The 15,884-nt window shown below is 38.5% G+C and overlaps 1 protein-coding gene across 2 annotated transcripts in view; it reads right to left on the reverse strand.

Moving 5' to 3' along the window:
* Positions 1-15,884, reverse strand: part of NRG1 (neuregulin 1) — a 647,655-nt gene that overhangs the window by 165,048 nt on the left and 466,723 nt on the right. The window contains exon 1 of one of the 2 annotated variants that reach the window (XM_070935472.1): positions 2,212-2,374. The exons of the other annotated variant lie outside the window; for it this stretch is intronic. Coding sequence (XP_070791573.1) covers positions 2,212-2,374 — 163 coding nt within the window. Of the gene's footprint in view, positions 1-2,211; positions 2,375-15,884 lie in introns of those variants that run through there. 2 annotated transcript variants of the gene reach the window in all.

Consider the following 15,884-nt stretch of genomic DNA (forward strand, 5'->3'; position numbering starts at 1 on the left):
AACATCAGGTTTATCAGTTCAAGGCTACAGTTGCTTCCAAGTCAGTCCCATTTAAGCAAATGAAGCTTACTTCTGAATATACATGCAGAGCATTGTGTGATATATAATAAAATATACCATTTTGTAACTCATTGGAAGTAATGAAATTAAATGGATTCATAGGTAAACACACCTGCTTGATGTAAGTCACACCAAAATTAACAGGAGAGACTGGCAAGGAAACTACTTGACTGCTTATTTTCAGACTTCTGTCTTCTCCAATACCATTCATCTTGGAAGATGTCATGTCCTTATTCTCCAGATTCTGGAGATTTTGGGAGTAGGCTGCTGAAACTAGCACTGCTTCAGTAGCATGCTACAGATGTTCAACAGCTGGAACTACTGCTGGAAATATCCCACCAATATAGCATTATTAGTGAGAGTCCGCTTTTAACATCCAAACACACGACCACTACCAGATGCACTGGCAAAACTCTTAAGGCTAATGGATGTGAAAGAGATGTTGATGACTGTAAATTTAGACAACTTTGTAAATTTAGACAAACTTTTATTATCCCCCAAAAAGAAACAATTGGACATGATTTACACTGTTCTATCTTCTCCTGTCTAGAATAGCATGACATACCTTTCTAAGTAGTCATACAAGAGCATTGCTTTTTTAAAAAATGAAATATTTTAATCCAAACATAACCAATTATTTTTATATATGAATATAGTACACAAGATATCACTTCTAGAATAACTAGGGCAAAGCAATTACCTGCTGTATTACATGCAAAGTGTCTTCCTTTATTCTATCAAATTCAAGATCACACTTGTCTGTGGTTATCTTGAACCTAAAGCATGCATTAAAAGGCATTTTCCACTTTATGTATTGACACTCACTACTATCAGATCACAGAAACACAATTCTTTCCATTCATGTCTGTGAGTGCAAAGATTATCTAAGTCTGCATACTCACACTCACTGGTATAAATTTGCTATATTTCACGAAATTGGATTTACGCAAATTGGAGAAAAGCATCATGGAGCAAGCATTATCAAGCATTGAAGATTTAAGCTATAAAACCCACTTTATCCCAAACTTTGTGGGTCCTTGTGGGCAGACCTTCCTCACAGGGTTGTCATGCAGGCGAAACAGAAACACAATTACAAACAGGATAAAAACCACCCCATCATTATTAACCGTGAATACAGTAGGAAGACTAAAAGAATACAGTATTATGGATGTGTATAACCGTAAAGACAACTATGCCTCTCAGGAATTCAAGCAATGCTGAAGGATAAATAGTCCTTGCACCTTTTCTACAGAGCAATTCTAGGTATGTTTCATCTCAGGTAAGTGATTCTGGGAGCAGCTGGACCGAGTCTGGAGGAAACTAGTTCAGGTAGTTCAAAGTAGGCAAAAGAGGACTAAGTCCTTTTAGGGAGCATGGCCGGGAAGAAAGAAAGAAAGAAAGAAAGAAAGAAAGAAAGAAAGAAAGAAAGAGAGAGAGAGAGAGAGAGAGAGAGAGAGAGAGAGAGAGAGAGAGAGAGAGAGAGAGAGAGAGAGAGAGATCTGATCCCATCTAATCAAGAACCCGCGCAAGACCACTTCCCAGGCAGCAGCTTATCGCACCAGGCACGCGAGGGCTTGCTCTCACCCTGCCTGTACGGTCCGGCCAAGCGGTGAGGAGAATTGCGCCACTCCTTTACCTTCCCAGGATTGTTGATCAGGTGTGTGTGTTTCTCTTTCTGTGCGTGTTCTCCTCTCACAGCCACCCCCCCTCCACCCCTCTCCCCATTTCGCAAGACAATACAAGCGAGCGCTCGACTTAGCGGCTATGCACGCAAACTGTCGTAAGCCGTTAGGCGGGGAGCGGCTATCCGGAGGCTCCAAAGCCTTAGGGCGAAAAGACACAAGAAGAGCGCGTGCGGGACCTTCTCCGGGGCCAACCGGCTTGAGGCGAAGCTCGCTTGCCGCTCGGCTGGAGTTGGGGACTAGGCGGGAGAATCAACGCGCGGCCACCCTTCTCTCGCGCTTAACACACACGCACACACACACGTGCCTCCAAGGTAGCGAGGGACTTGGGAGGAGGGGGGGTGTCCTTCCCAATCAAGCCTCCCACCTGTGTCCCGCCAAAGAGACCCTGTGCACTTCACCGCCGGGCTGAGGCGCGCGCCCTCTCGCTTCCATCCCTGTCGTTCTGGGGGGCGAGGACGGGACTTACCTGGCCCGCTCTCCTCCCGAGGAGCGCCTCTTTTGCCGGCGCCCCCTTTGCCTTTCCGCGTTTTCCGCCTCTTCTCCGGACCCTCCAACGGCGAGGAAGAGGAGGAGGCGGCAACGCCGGCTGCCCCCTGCTCCTGGGTGGCTGCCCTCCGCGATTCGTTCATGTCCAGCGCTGGTGGCGCCCCGCAAACTCCAATGTCCACACACGCGCGCGCTCACACAGGACGGGCAACGACGAAGGAGGGAGGGAGGGAGCGTGTTAGGCAACGGCCGGAGCAGAGCTGAGCGAAAAGTTTCGTCTCCTCTTTCTCTCTCTCTCTCTCTCTCTCTGTCTCCGCTGTTCCGTTTTACCCCCCTCCGCTCTTTGCACAGCTGCCTTCAGCGCCCACTGCTCTCCCTCGGTCCTCCTGGCTCCATCTGCTGCAGCCTCGGAGAGCGCGAGTGAGCGAGAACTCGGGGCAGGGAATTTCTGCCAGGTTCTTTCCCCCCCTCTCCCCCCTCCCCCTTCCGCGCAGGAAAGGTGTAAGTCCGCCCCCGGCACCCTCACACACTCAGGCACACCGCTTGCCGGGGGACGGGAGGAGCCTAAGCAACCCCCCGGGGCACGAGGGTGTGGGAATGTGGGCGGGTGGGGCGGAGCAGCGGCGAGGGAATCGCTAGTCGAGGCGGAGAGAGGCTAACAGAGGCCGCTTCTGCAAAGAGAGAGAGAGAGAGAGAGAGAGGACCGTCCGCCCGCCGGTCCTCCGAGGGGGCCTCCCTCTAAACTTCCCCCTGAGAATGAGGTGCTTTTGCAGGATCCAATCTGAGTCGGTCACCGGGACCAGAAGTTTGGTCTTCCGAGCTTTTGGACTCGTGCTGGAGCCCATCTTCAGGGGAACTACTGCTACATAGATTCCAATAGATCCATCATCCAATAGGATAATGTTGCAGGATCCCATCTGGGTTCCACGGACCGGCCCAGATTGGATCCCACAACGTTATCCTGGGATATAATTCGCCTTCATTCGTCATAGGGGCTTTTTCTGCACAGGTCCTACATTCATTTCAGCCAAAAAATAGTGCCGATATTTTAGATTAGATTACATTACATTAGATTAACAGAGTTGGAAGGGACCTTGTAGGTCATCTAGTCCAAGTTTTGTCAGACTGGGAACAGAACAGAGAGGGATCCCTGCCACGGAGCTTCCATCCTCCTGAAAGGCATCCTTGGAAAAGAGGAGAGCATTCCTGCACCCCTAAAAGAGTAAAAAAAAAAAAGAGAGAGAGATTTTCAGCTCTCAAGGTTGGCTCCTGGCTGATGCATCTGCTGCAGTTCCTTCTTCATAGACCTGAATGGTTAAAAACCAGTCTGGGCCCCACAAGTGCTAAAACAAAATTAAAGTACAAGAATGAGATTTTGGAGAGAAGAGTCCTAGGTGACCATCCTGACCTCTCAGGTTCTGGTGAAGTTGTCTGTTTCTTTTAAACTAAGAGCCTTTTGTCCTGTGGCACAGATTACCTATGAGAAGTAACTAGGCTGAGAAGCAAGGGAGTGGATCTTTTCTTTTAAGCGTTGGGAACCAGCAATGACAGCTCCCGATCAGGATGCCTATTCCCCATAGCTGACCGTTAATGATCCAGGAGATCCTGCCTTCTCTGATTGGGACCAGAAAATGAGATTTGGCAAAGTATTGCACCTGGCATCCCTTTTTTCTGTTAGGTCAGCAGTTCAGATGATTTAATTTAGGGCAATCCTCAATCAATACACAGAATTGGAGTAACAAGATTAACTCTCCAGTTTACACTGAGCAGCCTAATGGGTATTCTAATGGTTTAATATATGAAAGGTGGATCAAAAACTTCCTTTGTTTTGAAATTCTTCCCCAAAGGGCACTGGTAATCTGGCATTTTACTATCTCTTAAATTCTGTCTTTCTGGAAAAAATGCCATCTAGCAGAATAGAGGCAAAAGGAAGGCACAAATGTCCACTATTTCATAATAGAATATGTAGCCATTTTCTTAAATGTTCCAATGCGTGCATAGTAGTATGTCTTCCATACCTGTTTTGGACATTTCCATACACTCTGCAGAGATAATCTTTTCCCACACTTGTAGCTTAGAATGTTATTATTTACCCAGTTACCCTGAAAAATGTATAATCCTTACTTTGAAAGAGTTCCCACTTTTCATTTGGAATACTTTGGTCCATGGCCATTCAGCTAATATATGTACTGTATGCATGTACATTTGGGAGAAGTCTGGTACCAACAGCTAATACTTTATTAATATAAATCATTTTAGGATTAATAATGGCCTATACTTTTTAGTGTGCAACATACAGTACCAGCTAACCTTATTGCCTTCTGCTACTACATAAATAAGACATTATTGGTAATTTATGGGAAGGGGTGGCTTGTATTTTGCTTAATAAACTATGGCTTAGCGTTATTGAACACGTTTAACCAGATTTATTCATGTTTATTTACAATACAACATTATACATATAAGAAGAAAAGTCTATGGAATCCATGGAATTTACTTCCAAATATTTTTTTTAACATGTCAGGTATGAAGTACATTAACCTTTTAGAATTCTGAGAACTGGGTTGCTCTGGGTTTCAGAGTCCCTAGCTGTAATAAAAAAAATATAATCATGACAAAGGACACCTCCCTTCCTCCAAAGTGAGCTATCATTTGAACATTTAAAAATAAATTAAATGTCTGAGCTTGAAATAAGGGCGATATGCCTATCTGTTTACTCACATATAGTATTCAGCCTGTTTACTCACATAAATGTATGCACATACATACACATATAGAAAAGCATGCATACATACACAGAACGTGTATTGTATGTATTGCTTTCTCCTTTTTTTTCTAGTAATTTGTATATTGTAGAAATAAAAATATTTAAAATATTTTTTTTCTGCCAATAAAAGACAAGAAGGTTAATTGCAAGAAACAAACCCATGTACATTTTGGTGTGTTCTTCAAATTGGGCAATTGGGTTAATGTAATAAACCATGATTCAGTTAACCTTGGTTTTGTATGTTTTGTGATCATAATGCTACTTCACCTGAATAATTAAAAGTGAAAGAATTCCATAGCTCATTTTTAAAAAGTGGATTTCAAAACAAAGCCTTAATCTGAATGTACTTGTAAAGAGTCAAATAAGTACATCTATACATTCTGAGTTGTATAAAATAAATCACAATTGTCTGGATCATATAGTAGGCTAAGCCATAACTATGGTTTATAAACTATAATGTCCAGAACCAATAAATTAACCCAACTCATATTGTATGGTTATCATATCTGGGCTGCAAAAGTCAGATGATAATGAGAGGGCAAAGAAATATTTACTGCCATCTAGTGTTCAACCAGATTTTTGCTGCCAAGCAGTGGTGGGTTTCAAATTTTTTTACTATCAGTTATGTGGGAGTGGCATGGCTTGGTGGGCATGGCAGGGGAAGGATACTGTAAAATCTCCATTCCCACCCCATTCCAGGCGAAGGATACTGTAAAATCTCCATTCCCTCCCCAATCCAGGGGAAGGATACTGTAAAATCTCCATTCCCTCCCCAATCCAGGGGAAGGATACTGTAAAATCTCCATTCTGTCCCCAATCCAGGGGAAGGATACTGCAAAATCCCCATTTCCTCCCAATCAGTTGGGACTTGGGAGGCAGAGAATAGATGGGGGCGGGGCCAGTCAGAATTTTTATTACCGTTTCTCCGAACAACTCAAACTTTCTGCTACTGGTTCTCCAGAACTGGTCAGAACCTGCTGAAACCCACCTTTGCTGCCAAGATATGGTAGTTGCAAATACTGGGGCTTAGTAGAAAGACGAAATGCTTTACAGATTACTCTGTAAAAAAGTTGTGATGGAAAGATTAAGTCATCTACTTGAGGCATTTTGAATCTATCTTCAGGCACATATACTTTTACAATCCTATTTTCTAGCTGAAAACTATGGTTTAGCAAAGTTTCCAACACAATAAGAAGTAGAGAAGAGAGTTACAGGCAGGTAGATAGGAACAAGTCTGTGTTTGTCTGTGGTCTCCAAGATTGTTGTGACTAAAATTATCCCAAGATGTATTTAATGTGTTGATAAAACAGAATAAAGGGAAAGTATAATTAGAAATTAATTGATGTGATGAAACTTCCTTACTCATTATGGGGAATTGGAAAGTGCCAGGTACACTGAATCTTTGGTGTATGCTGCCATCTAGAAAAAAATTATCACGTGATATTAATTACTACTATATTGCAAAAGGCACATCCATACTTGTCATTTAAGCTGCTCCTGCCTTCTGCTCCTGCTGGCTTGATTCTGAGCCAGCTTAGAAAATGCCTATCTGGTCTGAGATATTTTGGCAATCTGGACAGAGGTTACTATGCCCACTGGACAATTCCCCTTCTCCCATCTTTCTATCCTAGAAAAGCAATGGCAAATTTCCTCTGGGTGGGTTTTCCTAATCATATAAAGGTAGTCCTCAACTTACAACCACAGTTGAGCCCCAAATTTTTGTTGCTAAGCGAGACGGTTGTTAAGTGAGTGTTGTTCCATTTTACAACCTTTCTTGCCAATCACTGCAAGTTCTTAAGTTAGTAACATGGTTGTTCAGTGAATCTGGCTTCCGTATTGATTTTGCTTGTCAGAAGACTGCAAAAGGTGATAAAAAGACTTCAGGATACAACTGTTATAAATATAAATCAGTTGCCAAGTGTCTGAATTTTGATCAAGTGACCATGGGGATGCTGCAATGGTCGTAAGTGTGAAAAACGGTCAAAAGTCACTTTTTTCAGTGCCATTGTAACTTTTGTCACTAAAAGAACTGTTGTAAGTCGAGGACTACCTGTGTACATATGTCTATCTACTTGTGCAGACGCCCCCCCAAACACAAAGTTAATGCACACGTAAAAGTCACAGTATCAAAATGCATACACATGGAGTTAAAACTACATTATTATTATTATTATGACTGCATTTGATTTTTCACCCATTTTTCAACGAGACTGCTGTTATAGTGAAGTCAGTATAACAGTGGCCTTGTTGATAAAAGGTTGGTAGTTGAAAATTCAGCAGATTTCTTAAAATACTATTTGTCTTTCTGAGCATCCTGTTTCTCCTTTGATTGATTGATTGCTTTTTAATGAGGGTAGTTCAACTATTTTCTCAGCCACCTGAGATAGAAGGGTTGGGCCCTTCAGTCACTTTGAGTGTCAGCTGGGGATTAATACAGATGTTCTTCATAGCAGCCTCCAGAAACAGTTCTGCCAATGGGGCAACAGGCAGTGCAGACTTAGTGTCTCTGGTGGGAGGAGTCTTTTTAAGAAAGATGGGCTAAGAGAATCTTGTTTTGATCCAGCAAAGTACTTTTTCTGTTCTTAAGCAAGAAAGCCCACGGGGGATCATTTTAAGAAGGAAGATTTTCAATGTTGTTTTCAATGGCTGTTCCACTTTTTTTTTTTTAAAAAATGAACGTTTGTGAACAGAAGCTCACCTGGGAGTGCTCAATTTATGACCACGAATAAAAGTAGAATTTCCATCGCTAAGCAGAATGATTGTTAAGTGAGTCGCACCCGAATTTACCACCTTTTTTTTTTTTGGCCACAGTTCTTAAGTGAATCATGTGGCTGTTAAGCGAATCCAGTTTCTCCAGCTGATTTTGTGTGTCAGAAGCCAGCTGGGAAGGTTACAAATGGTGATGACAGGATAAAAATATTCTAGTTGTTAAGTACCTGAATTCTGATTACGTGGCCATGCAGATGCTTGCATGGTCATAAGTGCAAGGACCAGTTGTAAGTCACTTTTTTCAGTGCTATTGTAATTTTGAACAGTTTCTAAATGAATGGTTGCAAGGACTACCTGTGTATCATGGGAAGGCACTTCAAGTAGAAACCAACCATCCCAAAATCTCTGTTTTCCAATGCAGATGGTGATGGAAATAAAGTGTTCCAATTTGGGGCAATGTAGGAAAAGTCCAGGGCCAACTTTCACAACGCTTTGAAGATCTGTAGTGCTGCACGACAGGACAGAAGGCACAAATAAAGTAACTGCAGCTAAAGAAAAAAAAAAAAGAGCTAGCAGAGGTATAGGATGATAGAATGTCACAAAATAGGAAATACTCAGTTTCAAATATGTGCATTAATTCATGGCTGACATACAAAAATACTTTTAAAAAGTTGCTTAAAGACCAAAAATCACATATGTATTTTAAATAATCAAGGTGATTTATGGACATGTGCAGACTTCCCATCCAAGCAACATTGGTTTTTATGTACTCAGCAATCCTTGCGTAAGAAACACCAAAGAAACATTTTTAGATTTCAGACAAAGCTGCAGTTAGGGGGGAAAAAAAAGATGTGTGTTACCAGGAAATATGGCAATTTCCTGCTGTTTGGTAAGTGGACAAGGACTAATTCTTAGAGGTCTCTTAAATTATTCATACTGTATTCCAAGATTGCTTAATTATGCTTTAGAACTCCAAATTACAATGAAATCCCTCTTCAAAGTGTGACTTGGTAGGAAGCTCAGAATTTGTTCCTCTGACATTTGAATAATAATAAGATTCCCCAAATCTCTGTTAACCAGGATCCATTGCATCTCATTGTGAACCCTATAAGCAACGATGGTATAACAGCAGCTGTTTGCAGTATACTCCGAATGAGCAATGAATGAATTGATCAGAATTCAGCATGTTACAATATTGCTTGCAACAAAGATGACAAAAAAAATTCTCTTTAAAGCCAGGTTCAAATGATTTTGCTAAACAATTGTCACAGCTTTGACATGATATTCTTGAATATGTGGTATTGAAATAGTGTGACATACTCTTGACTTAAACTGTCAAGAAAGATTCTTGAAGCATGGCTCAAAGAAAAGGAAACTGAAATCTAAGATTTGCCAGGGAAACGTCAAAGCTTTCTTGGTGATATGAGATGCAGTGTCTCTCAATTGCCTTAAGAGGTCAGTGCTCAGCAAGCAGCAGATATTGTTTTCACCCCCCTGCCTTTCTTTATACTGCATAAAGCTAATTTTAAAGTAGATCTGATGTGAGGGTTTTTCATAGTTAAAATCTGCCACAAGCTCAGTATATTGTATGTACAAATGTTAAAGATAAATATTTGTTTTAAAAATAATGAGAAATACTAGGGTGTTGCTATTATTAAAAGGAGCAAAATGGTCATTATGAGGACATTCGCCACATGTCCACATGGAGAAGAATATTTAGACTCTGCCTCTTTCCCAAGGTTCCCTGTTCATGACCCTCAGATTGTCCATCCTTAGGTGGGTTTGCAGTAGGTCTGCGACTTTGGTCAGGTCTTTTCTTTCTACATGTCCCTGGAGTGAATATAATTAAACCTGTTCCCTGACTCTGCTATCTGTTGGTAATCGGAAGGCAACCTATTCAGACTCACCCGGTGTCTTGATTCTTTATAATGAGTCAATGATATGAAATTACTTTTGTAACAGGTATGCAGATAATACCTCTTCATCACTAATTAATTCAGATAAAAGGTAGGCCTACTTGAAGATAGATAGATCTTATGAAATAGGCTGTGTTTATTCAATGCACTTTAATAGCTTATTTTTACTGTAGCCATTCTGCATGCAACCCATTTGGTCTGTTGGAATCTCTTAAGGCAATAAAACCCCACTGAATTAAATAGGACTTAGTTCCAATTAAACATATTTAGCGTTGCACAGCCCAGCTAAGCAGGTCTGTGCGTGTCTGATACTTTGACAGAGGACTTCCTGAGATAGTAAGTACAGTAAATATTTCTACTACTATACAGATAGTTCATATGCAAATCTCCTTGGCGTTTTTGTTATACATTTCATTATTGCAGCCACCTCTGCAATGGAAAACAATGATAGAGATTTGCATTTTTTTCATTTATACTCTACTACAACTTGATGATGATAAATCTTGATTATTATTTTTTTACCATATAATTATATAATCTCATGGGTTGTGTTAGTAAGCAAGGGACAAAAAAAAAAAAAAAACCACTGATGGGTCATTGAAAGGAACTAGATGGTTTGGTTAGAATAACACTGCACAAAGTTTTTAACTAACAGCAAGTAGAAATGCTTAAGTAGGTTGATTGCAATTCACATTTTAAAGATTTTTTTAGAACATTTGTATTTATTCTATAATTTGTAATAATCTAAATGAATAGAACATCTCAGTGATTACTTTTCCTTTAGCTGCTTAATTTTCAAAAACAATTATTATATCTCCTTTAAAGCCTGCATTTGGGAGGAAAATCTTTTGCCAGGATTCAGTTTGGCAAAATACACTTTTTTGTTTTCAAATGATTTGACCTGTATATTCTAACTATGGTAATTTTCATATATATTGTGAACACTAATTTTTGCAGCTTTAAGCCAACATTTTATCACTGACCTTTAATAAAAGTTAGTTTTATAAAAAGTGATAACTGTTGGACTAGAAAGAAATTAACTCTTCGAAAGAATTAAATCTAATTTTAGGAATAGTACATATATGCAAGATGTTTCCCCTCTAGTCACCTTAGGTTTTGAAATAATTTTGTGCACAGTCAACAATTGCAATCAGACTCCATTTATTAATGATATATTCTTAAATTTAGTTATTAAAAGTATTACAATTGCACACTTTAATCTTAGTTGATATAAGGGTAACTCTAATGAACAGATGACTAAAGAAGATGTTTTTTAAATAGCCTGATCTCTTTTCTGTACTTGTTTTGTCTATGACATAAATGTACTAGCTTCTTTTCTTTTTATTTTCATATTGTATACAGTACAGACTGTTTTTACTGTTAATTGTAAAGCTGAATTGTTCATATCTGTATAGTCTGGAAATATGGCTTTGTCTGCAACGTAATTATGGATATTGTTACTATAGGTAATACTCCACATACATATACACAACTGATAATATGCTTCAATTTTTTGTAAAACAGCAAGAAGAACTGGAGGGCGGAGTAAAAGGGGCCATCAGTTTAGAATCCTTGCATTGCCACAAGAGGTCCAATTTTGAATTCCACTGAATTGCACTGACCCTTATCTAGCACCAATTTAATGCTGACCATTAGTTGACCAGATTCTTGGATATAGGTTTCAGTAAATCATTTATGCTGCAACCTTCACAAATAGTCTTGGTTCTTTGTGCCTGACAATTTTTCTGTAAATTATAATTCACCATTTGAATCGGAAAACAATAGCTTCCATTTTCTCTTCAAAACAAAAGAGCAAAAACAGGAGAGGAAATAATACTGTTAAGCTTGTACTTGGCTTAACCATTATTTGGTGTCACATCAGAATCAAACTCTACGGGACCTGTTTCATAATTAGAGGAACTATTGATCTTTGATTTAATGGAAGCTTCATTGACTAAGAAGAAAGTGACTTTCATGAATTATGCTGCCTCGTATATTTTCCAGATCCAACGCTATTTTCCACATAATTCTAGAGGATTTCCCAACTTTTCAAAGAGGACTGGAAGGGGAAAAACTTTCACAACTGGGAATATCCCATTAAGAGTTCATTCACACCTAAGCCTAGATACGTTTATAGATATAGATGGATATATCCCTTAAAGAAGATATTTCTGCATTTAAACATAGCATTTGATCAGCAGTTATATATTTGCAAACTTAATAAAAACTTCTTTTCTACCTCCTCAGCTGAATCAGATTAACCATAGCTTTTATTCTACTGAATTTATAAACTTCCAGAATCTAATGACATAAAGTACCCAAACAGTGGTGGAGGGAACATGAGGGTCATGAGAGATCGAATATTTAAACAAGTGATTTGGCAGCACTACTACTTGTAATAGTGGATGACGTTGTATTAGCGTATTTTTCCCAGTAAAGGCAAATTTCTGGGTTGTTTGTATAAATGGTTTTATATACAGAGTATATGTAAGATTTAACATCATCTGATTTATCACCAATTTGATGAACTTGATTAGAAAAATGACACAATGTGGACAGAAATAGTATAATATTTATTATTTCCAAGCTCTCAAGAGCTTAAAATAAGCAACTGCGAGTTATATTAACAAGCAAAAATAGAGTATCTTCTATCAAGGAGCTTTGTATGCACATCTGCTCATTAAATAGTATTATTTGGAACAATTTCTGTTCTTTAAAGGGATAGCTTTACTTAATTAGCATGGACGCACAATCTGCAGTCCATGCAAGTTTTAGGGGCAGTTCCTCTAAACATTGTTGCTGATTTGTAACAGAAGGAGAAAAATGCTTGTGTTTTTTGATGAATTGTATTAAATAAATAATAAATAAATAAATAAATACATAATTTTATTTCTATACCGCCCTTCTCCCGAAGGACTCAGGGCGGTGTACAGCCTATTAAAAGCACAAAAACAGACATCAATTAAAAATAATTAAAATTATTAATTACCATAATTAATTATGATTTATAAATTTTCTCCCATCTCGCACAATTAAATGATATAGAATGAAATCAACATTGATTTTTGCTCTAGTCTCTTTTGCTTCTTAGTCATGTCACATCCCAGTTTTGGAATATGGAGTATGGTGTGTCCTTCAAAGGTTCCAGTTGTTGTTTCTCATTTAACATAGTGGAGAAGATCTTCTCCCCCCTCTCTATTTCATTTTGCTTGTAATTATATGCTGATATGAGCCTACCAAAGTTACAAACTAGAGACAACTTATCTTAGAATTAAAGTAAGAGATTGGAAATTGAATTCCTGGAATTTCCTGAGTTGTCCTCTCTTCCCTGCTATATTCTGTTCTCTTATCTTCTCCAATAAAGCAAATAATCAGAAGAGGGAGAGACGAAACATCAAACTCTTCAATCTCTCTTTTTTTGAATTGGACCCAGAGTGAATAAAAAGAGAGTAGCAATTTTTCAAGATGAATATACTCAAAGAATAGGGCAGTAACAACATCTTGTCCAAGAAAACTATAGATGCTGAAACTAAAACAGATATATATATATTTCTCCAAGAAAACATAGCTGAGTTCACAAAACTTGAGAAATTGTCTTTTGTAAACATACTAATCCCATCAACAATTGGGTAATATCCAAGACTCAATCAGTCAGTCTACCAAGCAAACACAAGGTACTTCAAAATTGTCTTGCAATATTAGGTAGCCTATGGGAGATGCCTTCCAAACACTGTCTGACTGCAGTAGCTCAAGCCAGACTCACTGTCTTCTGGCCAATAAGAAGGGACCATTGTTGTGATGAAGTTTTACCACTTTTTTTTTCACATACAGACTCATTGGAAGTCAGATTGGATTGGCAATATCACATTGTGCACTGTTATCATTAGGTATGAGTGGACAGGAGGATTAATCAGACAAAGGCTACCATAACAACAACTTTGTTCCAGTTACAACACTAGATCTGGCCTGAGTGAAGCTAATTACCATTATATGCAGCATAGAGTTAATTCAGTCTGCGTTATGCAAATTTATGCTATTTTTTCACAGTAACAATTTTGTTTAAAGAGTGATTTCCACTGGTTCTTTTAAATATTGGTGTGTCTATATTTTTCTTGACTGTACACCACCTTGAGTCCTACGGGAGAAAGGCGGTATAGAAATATAATAAATAAATAAATAAATAAATAAATAAATAAATAAATAAATAAATAAATAAATAAATAAATAAATATTCTCTTTTGCAATGTAATTGAATCATTGCAGACTTTTCACTCAATACTTGAAATATGCAAGAATATGAAAGTTGTCCTGAGCCTTTTTCTTCATGATGGAAAATAAACTGTGTGAGGATATCATATTATTATATGGCATGAAATGAAGATTAAAGTGAAAGTTTACCCAGGAAACCACTCGTGTGTTAAATTAAAGCCATAAAAGTGTAGTTATGACATTCATAGAAGTGTGGATTGAAGTTCCATGAATATATGTGCCAATGTGTCCACATTTTTTCTCTCTCTCTCACACACAGAGAGAAATGCACCTTACAGTTCCACATAAATTAAATAGATATACAGAACTTCAGTCTCAGTCAGGCAAATAAAGTTGACCAAAAAGCTAGTCCTCAATTTACAACAATTCATTTAGTGACTGTTCAAAGTTACAAAGGCACTGAAAAATGTGACTTATGACCATTTTTCACACTTATGACTTTTGCAGCATCCACATGGTCAGTGTGATTTACGTTTGGATGCTTGACAATTGGTTCATATTTATGACGGTTGCAGTGTCCAGGGGTCATGTGACCAGTGACTTTCTGACAAGCAAAGCCAGATTCACTTAACCTCATTTAACTCATTTAACAACTGCAGTGATTCACTTAACAAATGTGGCAAGAAAAGTTGTAAAATGGGACAAGACCTTACTTAATAAAGGTCTCACTTAGCAACATAAATTCTGGGCTCAATTGTGGTCGTACGTCCAGGATTACTTGTACGTAATATTCCTAATTCAGGAAAAAAAAATTCATGTTCATGTGAAATAATTGATTAGCAACTAATCTGTCAGGATTAGGAACATATTTTAACTTAACCAAAGACTAAGAGATCAAAGGCAGAAAGCAAGAACTGATTATTCCAGTATGTTTTCAGCATGTGAGCCCAACCTCGATTCCCAGAGTGTTTTTCATTCAGTGGAAGTGACTTTGAACTTTTTTATTAGTTTCTTGGAGAAGTAGCTGAGGTGAGAAATAAAACAAGAGTCTGTTGTCAAGCTTCTGTCCTAACATGGAGAAAGTTCAAATGTTACAGCATTTCCTTGTGGTTTGGTGCCTACGGGACTTACTTTCAGTTCCTTAAAATCTCATTATAGAATTATTGTTTATCTTGAACTGCAGAATGCTTTGATTAAAGACATATGACATGAGTTAGGTGTAGCCTTATATAAACTTTAGGTATGGATACTTGACTGATTCTGTCAGGGTTTCAAATGAATAAAGAACTGGGAATAAACAAGAAACGTCAGCATCAGCTTGCTCAAAGAACATGTTGGAAGCCATTTGGGAAGCTCCAGTTAAATTGGACTGAATCTTCATGTTGCTAATTGCTGCTCTAGGAGCTTCATGGCTAAGAGGTTGTGATAAGAATTGAGATATCTCCCATTCAAATATTGCTTCTGTCACAGACTCCTTTTTCTCCCTCCTCTTTCTTCCCCCCACTTTCTTCCCATATTTCTCTGGAATTTAAATAGGGGCAAAACAGCTGATATAGTTTAAAAGGGAAATAATAAATGAAAAGAGCAAAAAAATAAAAAAAAATTCTTTTATTTTTGTGTAGGGTCTATATATTCAAACTAGTCAGCTCCAAATGAATCAAAGAGTGGATATCAGAGAAACTGATCTACTGAAATGCCTCTCATAGTGAAAGATCTCTAAAGTGGAGGTGTCATAATTGAAAAGTTTCTTGAGTCTTCAACATACCCACAAAAAATATAATCCCTACTTGTATCTAGTAGAAACAGCATCAGAGTAGAGTAGAGTAGAGTAGAGAGTAGAGTACAGTAGAGTTAGAGTAGAATTGGAATGGAATAGAATGGAATGGAATGGAGTGGAATAGAATAGAATTCTTCTTGGCCAAGTGTGATTGGACACACAAGGAAACTGTCTCCAGTTCATAAACTCATAGAGCACATATAAACAGCAAGGAATAGATCACAGGTAATAAATCATAGTTACAATCATTAATCATAAGTTACAGGCAACAACCG

This window comes from Pituophis catenifer, unplaced genomic scaffold (assembly GCF_029215685.1).
Source record: "Pituophis catenifer annectens isolate HBS135680 unplaced genomic scaffold, rPitCat1.0.hap2 SCAF_2, whole genome shotgun sequence".
Classification (NCBI taxonomy): domain Eukaryota; kingdom Metazoa; phylum Chordata; class Lepidosauria; order Squamata; family Colubridae; genus Pituophis; species Pituophis catenifer.